This window comes from Falco peregrinus, chromosome 3, assembly GCF_023634155.1.
Source record: "Falco peregrinus isolate bFalPer1 chromosome 3, bFalPer1.pri, whole genome shotgun sequence".
NCBI classification, from domain to species: Eukaryota; Metazoa; Chordata; class Aves; order Falconiformes; family Falconidae; genus Falco; species Falco peregrinus.
In genome coordinates this window covers 28,293,158-28,302,121 of record NC_073723.1, presented here as the reverse complement: position 1 = coordinate 28,302,121, position 8,964 = coordinate 28,293,158, and the positions used below count along the sequence as shown (strand labels likewise).

The following is an 8,964-nucleotide window of genomic DNA, read 5'->3' as shown; positions in this document are numbered from 1 at the left end:
TGCAACTCTAATAACACAGGACAACCTTTCTCCAGGTTTCACTGTCTGTACCCTGCTCAGCCAACAGCTGCGTGTAATGGCGTGAAGTGCAGTACGCGTGGCTTCTGTGCCACTCTATAAGTTGTCTCAGGGGAAAGAGTCACACCTGCTGCTCTACTACTAAATGATTACAGGAGAGAAAAATTTCTTTGGCATCAAGTCTCCCTCTTGTGATATGATTCCACAGTGCTTAATGTTCATGGGGCTTGCTCCAGCCCTGACAGGGGCCTTGAGAAGTGGCTAGTGCAATACGAACTGCAAGCACCATCAATACGACTCAAAGCAGTGCCAGATCTCTGCGTCTGCCATTTAGATTACCCTCACTAGCATAAACTATAGCCCGTTTTGCAGGAATCTCATGTTCTCGGTTAGTGCATATACAAGAGGAAAGAGTGGAAGTTTCTCTGGAGTCGAGCGCTCAGTGTCGCATCTTCGGTTCCCAGTTCCGCAGCAGCAAACCAGCTAACGGCGGAGGTGGAAGCAAGGCTTTCCCGGACGCACCGAGGAAGGAGCAGGTGGCCTTATGGAACGGGGCGCAAGACCTCGTCAGGGTGCATGCACGGGTGCCAGCCCCGGCCGGGAGGGCTGCCGCGGGATGCCAGCCCACCGCCCAGCCCTGCCTGCACCAGCCCCTGGGCGGGGGGGGGGCGGAAGGCTCCAGCCCCGGGCGGGGGCTGCTCCCGCGGGCGCCGCAGGGTCCCCGCAGCGCAGAGCCGGGGATGGGGGGCGGTGGGTGCCGGGCTGGGGGGCGGTGGGGAGGGAGAGAGGAGAAACGCTGGAGGGGAGGGAAGGGGGGTAACGGGAGGAGAAGGGGAGGGGACAGCCAGGAGGGAGGGGGTGCCAGAGGAGCTCATAAAGCCGGGGAGGAGCGGGAGAAGAGAGCGGAGCAGGGGGGGAGCGGGGCCGGCGGTGGGAGCGGGGCCGGCGGGGGGAGCGGGGCCCGGCGCCGCGCTGCTGCCCAGGCGGCGGCAGCGGCAGCGGCAGCGGCAGTGGCAGTGGCAGTGGCAGTGAGCGGGCCGCCGCCATGGGCTGCGGGGGCAGCCGCGCCGACGCTATCGAGCCCCGCTACTACGAGAGCTGGACGCGGGAGACCGAGTCCACCTGGCTGACCAACACGGACTCGGAGAGCCCGCCGCAGGAGGGCGGCAGCGCCGAGCCCGCCGCCCGGGAGCCGGGCGCCCCGCGGCCCGGTGAGTGGGGTCCCGCCGCCGCCGGGGGGTGTGTGGGGCTGTGATACACAGATGTATATCCAGTGCCCGTGGGTGTGTATATCCACTTACCGACCCGCTTTACCTGCCGGCCGGACAACGCCTGTTTCCACCCCGCCGAGAAACGCGGGCGCAGGCCGGGCAGCTGCGGGCTTGTCTCCAGCAGAGCCCGGCCGGCCCCCGGAGACCTTCTCACGGCGGTGCCTGGGCACGGGAGAGCCCATAGATGCCATAAACTCTGTCATAACACCACCAGAAGGGGGGGAGAACCTGGTCTCTGAGGGTCTTGCTCTGCAATACACGGGTCTTTTTTGCAAAACAAAGTCATCTAGCAAACAGGTTTTAAATGGGGAAGGGGTAGGGATATGCCAGCCTTCTTCCACGCTACCTGAAATGAGGATGCTGGAGAGGAAACCTGTTCAGGGGGTGGGCTGTGTGGGAGCTGGCTTGCAAGTACAGATTTCCCGGTTGCTGTCAGTGTGGCACGTTCTCAACTGCGCGCCCAAGGTGTTACGGTGGGGACAGAGGTGGGAAAGGCGATGAGGAGCTCTGAGCTGGTGTGGGGTATAAAATGCTTTCAGAATTATGATGTGTTGCAGTGGTATCTCGAAATCTCAGTCTAGGTCCAGAAATTTATTGTGCTGGATGTTGTACAAACAAAACCTGAAAATGGTCGCTGCCCCAGGTGATACTAGTTTGCATATAAAGCAGTAAATGCTTATAGGCAGCTTCAGAGGGAAAGGAGCAGCTTTGCAGACTTTTATAGTGAGTTGCGAAGCACCAGGAAGGACTCATGAAAGCGCAGGAGTGAAAATTCACAAAGGTGGGCATCGCAGGCTGACTGGAATAGGGAGACAATGACTGTGCTGACCGAAACGTGACAGGGAGGGAGCAGAGAAGTCATAAAGGGTCCATGTTGTACTCCTGAAGGCTAAAGATAGAGTTTGTAGTAAACACATGTGAAATTATGAGAATGTGAAGGTGAGCTGGTGTATGAAATGCTGTATTAAAGAAGTTTCTATAAGGAATTCAAAGAGGTTCAAAATTACACTGGCCGGTAAGCCTGAGTGACAGGTGACAGTCTTGTCTCCACCAGTGAAGGCTAAACACACTGAGTGTTACTTCTGTACCCAGGCTTAGCGTTACCTTAGCCACATTACTTTGAGTTGGTGCCTAAACAGAAGCCAGATAGTCCAAGACTTGATACTGAATAGGAGGTGATAAAGAGAGACATCGGGAGACAGATGAGAACACCAGAGGTGAGGAGACGAGGACAACACTCAAGTCCAGTAGAGACTGATGAGGGGAAGAGAAGCTCTTTACAAGGAAACCTTGCAGAAGAGATTAGAGAGGAAGAGAGCGAGGAGGGGGCAGGCTAGCAGGAGCAAGGGAAGGATGAGCACCACTGCAGGAAGGGTGAGATTCACCCTTCAATGCAGCCTTGGTGGCAGCAGCTTAAGGAACCTGCTGAATGCATGCTGGTCCTGATTAGTGCCCTGAAAGTTATGAAGTACTTCACTGAGAGTTGTTGGAGGGTAAGGCTTGAGGTAGGAAAGGAAAGGGATAAGGAGAGGTACTCCAGGGACTAGAAGAAGCAGGTTCAGTGAATTTACAGATGAAAGGGAGAGGAAGCAGCAGTTGGAGGGGCAAATGAGGTCAAGTATGAGCTTAAGACTTGAAGCGGAAAACATGCCTTTATTGTGAGAACCGAAAACCACCTAGAAGTGAGAGACAAAAGGGAAGAGCAAAGGAGGGGATAAGAGCAGGATGGGGGAGATGAGGAGATGGGATGTGACAGTGGTGTAAATGGAGGTAGGAAACTTCTGTAACTGGGACACAGAAGGGGAAGAGGCAGCTGCGGAAGGGAGGGACCAGCCAAAGGCGGCTGGGGAGAAGAGGATGAAGTTGTTCTTTGTCATTGTTCTATTGGAATAAATTGGTGAAATTCTGTGAAGAGAGAGACGTGGAGGCAGCGTAAAGGAAAGATTTCAGGAAAAAAACAAAAGCACTAAAAGGTGGCTGTGATTGTCAACATGTTTCAGTTAGGTGGAAAAAACACCATCAGGCACTGGACATCAAATTGGAAAGAGGGGTAAATCACTCAGGGGTGAGATAATGTATGGTATACAGGATCAGCAAACATATCAATGAGGAAAGGGTTAGTAATTACAATATTTTAATCTTGGTAATCTCGTCCCACCCTAAAATTTCATTATATCCTTGTCTTTTTGTCAGCCAGCATATTTAGCTTTCTGAGTCTGCTCTTACTGGAACTGTATGTATTTGTAGCCAAATGTTTGTATCTTTACTAAAGCATTTTGAAAGCTAAAATATTATTAAATTAAAAAGGAAGTAATGAGGTGGGGTTTTTTTCCCCTTCACTTTTCCTTTCTTCCTATTTCAACTGGTTATTTCTTAGAATATTTGTTCACTTCCTACTTTATTTTAAAATTCATTTTAATAAAGTGTATTGCAGTCCCCCTCTCCCTACTTTTTCCAGGAAGACATATATCAGAAAATATTCAGTTGTTATAATATAGCTAAATTAAGACAGATAACTTTCCCTAGGTTCACGACAAGTCGCTAACAGCCACAAATACAGAATTATTTAGGTTGGGAAAGACCTTTAAGATCATCAGGTCCAACTGTTAACCTCACACTGCCAAATCCACCACTAAACAATGTCCCTAAGCGCCACATCTACGTGCTTTGCAAACAGCCCCAGGCATGGTGATTCCACCATCTCCCTGGGCAGCCTGTTCCAGTGCTTGACCACCCTCTCAGTGAAGAAATGGTTCCTAATATCTAATCTGTTTGTTGTGCCTCCCCTGGCACAACTTGGGGCTATTTCCTCTTGTCCTGTCACTCATTACCTGGGAGAAGAGACCGACCCCCACCACTCACGCAGCTGCAGAGAGCAATGAGGTCCCCCCTGAGCCTTCTCTCCAGACTAAACCACCCCAGGTCCCTCAGCCGCTCCTCACAAGACCTGTGCTCCAGACCCTTCACCAGCCCCGTTGCCCTTCTCTGGACACGCTCCAGCACCTCAACGTCCCTCCTGAAGTGAGGGGCACAAAACAACGCAGGGTTCAAGGTGCGGCCTCACCAGTGCTGAGTACAGGGGGATGATCACTGCCCTAGTCCTGCTGGCCACAGTGTTTCTGATACAGGCCAGCTTCTTGGCCACTGCTGGCTCATGCCCAGCCGGCTGTCAGCCAGCACCCCCAGGGCCTTTTCCCGCAGGCAGCTTCCCAGCCGCTCTGCCCCAGCCTGCAGCGCTGCCTGGGGCTGCTGTGACCCAAGGGCAGGGCCCGGCACTGAGCCTGGTTGCACCTTGTACAACTGGCCTTGGCCCATCACTCCAGCCTGTCCAGATCCCTCTGCAGAGCCTCCTGCCCAACAGCAGAGCAACACTCCCCCCAGCTTGGTGTCACCTACAGACTTACTGAGGGTGCCCTCGATCCCCTCGTCCAGATCATCAATAAGGATATTAAACAGGACTGGCCCCAGCACTGAGCCCTGGGGAAGGGCACTTGTGACCAGCCACTGGCTGGATGTAACTCCATTCCATCACCACTCTATGGGCTCAGCCAGCCAGCTTGTAACCCAGTGAAGAGTGCACCTGTCCCAGCCACGAGCAGCCCTTTCCTCCAGAAGAATGCTGTGGGGGACAGTAATAAAGGCCTTACTAAGGTCCAGGTAGACAACATCCACAGCCTGCCCCTCTTCCACTATGCATGTCACCTTGTCACAGAAGGAGATCAGGTCAGTCCAGCAGGACCTGCCTTTCATAACCCCATGCTGGCTGGGCCTGATCCCCTGGTTGTCCTGCACATGCTGCGTGACAGTGCTCAGGATGACCTGCTCCACAACCTTCCCTGGCACCGAGGTCAGGCTGACAGGCCTGTAGTCCCCTGGATCCTCCTTCTTACCCTTCTCGTAGATGAGCATCACATTGGCTAACCTCTGGTCTATAAGTGGTAGCAGCTTGTTGCAGTACACTGCTGAGGCTTTGACAATGATCAACAGGGTAAATTGATGTGGATGAAGAGTAGAAAAGTAACAACTTCATGAAGCACTGCAGGTGGTGAAATTGAAAGCCATCTGCTAGAAGATAAGCATACATCCCATTCATAGGGCAAGTGGCTTCCACAAGTCAGAAAAAAGGAAACGCAGTAAGCCTATACAATAGAGCCATTTTGCTTAAAACCATCCATTGCTATGTGAGCAAAAAACTTTTCACAGGATTCAACTACTGCGTAGGCTATAGCTAGAGAAAATAGCAGACTAGGTTTCTGCTTAGTGACCGTTCCTTGATCCTTGCAATCCTTTGCACAAATTGCTTTCTCTTTAGAGGGTCTGGTTCAACTAAGTGGAAGCATTAGGACAGGTAATGACTTTCTGCATAAGTATGAATCTGCAGGAACTGATAAGTCCCTAGGGAAGTCACCATGGGTTACAAGCAAACTGTGGGGAAAAGATTGAATTAACAAAAACTGCACAAAAACTGTCAAGTATTTTGGACAACATTTGCATAGCCTACTGGGTTACATTGGCATAACTTGCTGAGATAGACAGATATATATGTAAGGGCTAGTACCTTAATATGCACAATTTCTTCCAGAAACCAGTACCAGTAAAAGTGCTTTATAAACCTGTTTATTATCAACTACAACAAAAAAAAATTTTTTTGTTTTAAAATAGGCTTTAAGTCATCTTATTTTTATGTCTTTCCATTTTTCAATGACTAAGCTGTTGCATTAAATTATATTTTTTTTATTTTACTTGAAAATGCCTCAGAGTGGATAAAGCAGCATGTTGCTTAGTGGTCAGAGACCTTACAATCATGATTTACTGCATGGGCTGCAAATGCCTTATGAGAGATCTCTTCTTGCTGTTTTCCAACAGCAACCAGCACGGTAAGACCCTAGTCTTGATTGGAGAATGTTACTGAAATGCAAAAAAAAATAATTAATTTTTAAATGAAGTCATGACCAAATGAAAAATAATTTTCTTGTATCAGAACTGAAAAGCTGCATATTGATTGCCTCAGTACTCACTTGTTCAGTTTGCAACTAATAAAACATTTGTTTATTTTTTATCGTTACCTCACTCACAGTATCAGCTAAGGCTTTAAAAACAAAGACGATTGGGTTTTATTCTTTGTACTTTGCACTGCCTCTATAGTAAAGTCTGTTTTCCTGAATCATATTAAAGAAAAACATTATCCAAGTTTCACACAGGCTCACCTGATGTGCTTGGGAGAAAAAAAACTTGCTCATGGCATCAACAAATGTACCTGCTGTCTGTGGTCTGCCAGGAATGAAATCTGCAATTTAGGATCAGTTTGTTCCCTAGTGAAGGCATTTGCAAAATAGCTATGAGATGGGAGTAGAATGGAGACCATTGTAAAATAGATGAAGAAAATCAAAGGAATACAGGAGAAATTGTATTGCTATCTAGCAATCTGCCTGGCTAACAGTTTATCTTGCATAGTTGCCTTTAATATAGCTGTGCATTTATGAATAATTCTTGCTCTTTTTTCCTGGGGTTAAATGAGTGGCTTATGCTGCTGCTTTACTATTTTCTGATGGCTGACAACTGGGGAAGTTTTATAGACCAGGTTCACCTCTGCAGTTAGGCTCTGGTCAAGACTCAGTATGCAGAACACAGGGCTGCAGAGGTAACCTTTCATAGAGAAGTTTTTGTAAATTGCTTTTCCATCCTTTACAGTAGGAGGACTGGCCACAGCCGCAGGCACAGAGCAGGGCTGTGTGAGCACCAGTTGCCATAACAACAGGGACTGGTGCTGGCTTGGACCACAGCTGCAGTCATCTGCTCTTTTCATTTACCAGGTATACGTGAAGTTAAGAGCTTAACAGAAATGAATAAGCAAGCATCAGGTTGTAGATGAAGAACTTGGTGCAGCAGATGGTTTCTTGTTAATAAGACTGCAGAGAAGTATTTAATAAAAAATCTATTTTAGGTTAAGAGCCAAAGACGGATCACTTTTGCTAGTGAGTAATATGAGTGTATCAGGAACTCTTTTGTGCTCTTATGCCCATTTAGTACCATTCTTTTATTAATGGGTTGGTTCAAAATCGGGTATGTTTAAGAAACAGTTATAGCAGTGATTTTGACCTGATATTTTCAGGAGATAACATTATAACGGTTTAGAATTACAGTAAAATTGAATAAATACAGACTCTTCCTGGATTGTAGACGTATTACGGTAATTCCCTATTCCACCATAGTCCAGACCTTGGATACCAGCTTTGCGTGGCAAGGTTTTGGTAGCGGGGCGGGGTGGGATGGCGGGATGTGTGTGGAGCTGCAGGGGTAGCTTCTGTGAGAGGCTGCCAGAAGCTTCCCCTGTGTCTGACAGAGCCCACGCCAGCCGGCTCCGAGACGGACCCGCTACTGACCAAAGCCAAGTCCATCAGTGACAGTGGTAGCACCTCTGGGGTAATGTGTTTAAGAAGGAGGGAAAACTGTGCAACAGCCGTTTTAGTTGGAGGGAGGAGTGAGAATACTGAGAGCATCAGCCCCGCAGCCCCCCAGGCCAGTGCAGGAGGGGCAGGGGGGCTCCAGGCGCCGGAGCAGAGATTCTCCCCCAGCCCGTGGTGCAGCCCCCGGTGCGGCAGGCTGGTGACACAGGGAGGTCCATGCTGGAGCAGATCCCCACGTGCAGCCCGTGCAGGACCCCACGCCGGAGCAGGTGGGTGCCCGAAGGCGGCTGTGAGCCCATGGGCAGCCCACGCTGGAGCAGCTCCTGGCAGGGCCTGTGGCCCCATGGCGAGGAGCCCGGGCTGGGGCAGGGCTGCTGGCCGGGCTGTGACCCCGCGGGGACCCACGCTGGAGCCGGCTGTGCCTGAGGGGCTGCGCCCGTGGGGGGACCCAGCTGGGGCAGTTCGTGAAGAACTGCGGCCCAAGGGAAGGACTCGCATTGGGGAAGGCCATGGAGAGCTGTGTCCGTGGGAGGGACCCAGGCGGGAGCAGGGCAGGGTGTGAGGAGCCTCCCCCTGAGGAGGAAGGAGCAGCAGAGGCAGCCCCATTCCCACAGCCCATTCCCACAGCCCCATTCCCCGTCCCTCTCTGCTGCTGAGTCGGGGGGGAAGGTAGAGAAAATCAGGAGTGAAGTTTAGCCTGGGAAGAAGGGAGGAGTGTGGTGTGGAAGTGTTTTAAGATTTAGGGGTTTTATTTTCTTATTATCCTACTCTGATTTGATTGGTTATAAATTAAATTAATTTCCCCAAGATGAGTCTGCTTTGCCCATGACGGTAATTGCTGAGCGATCTCCCTGCCCTTACCTTGACCCACGAGCTTTTCAATGTATTTTCCCTCCCCTGTCCAGCAGAGGAGGGGAGTGACAGAGCGGTTTGGTGGGCACCTGGCATCCAGCCAGGGTCAACCCACCACAAATGATATAGAATTTGCTAAAGGATCCCATTTTAATATTGTTTCTGGGTTTTAATTATAAGATCTCTGCCATTTCAGTTGCCATTAGCCTCTGTATGGAGGGCGGTACTGAGAACACCTTTCTAAACCACCCCAAAAGAGAAGAAAATAAAAAACCAGCATGTGGGATGTTTCATAGAATAGGGAGAAAAAGCTTTTGCGTCTAATTTTTATCATCTGGCTTTCAGAAACCAGCCTTCTTATGTGTCTCCTCCACTTTGCGCACCAACTTTTTGTCTATTAGCATTTACGTGGATGA

The 8,964-nt window shown here is 50.1% G+C and overlaps 1 protein-coding gene across 1 annotated transcript in view; it reads left to right on the top strand.

The window, feature by feature from the left end:
- Positions 1-1,063: 1,063 nt before the first annotated feature.
- The window catches only part of BAALC (BAALC binder of MAP3K1 and KLF4), a 29,237-nt gene continuing 21,336 nt past the window's right edge, over positions 1,064-8,964 (top strand). Inside the window, exon 1 of the mRNA XM_055800984.1 lies at positions 1,064-1,229. Coding sequence (XP_055656959.1) covers positions 1,064-1,229 — 166 coding nt within the window. The remainder of the gene's footprint in view (positions 1,230-8,964) is intronic.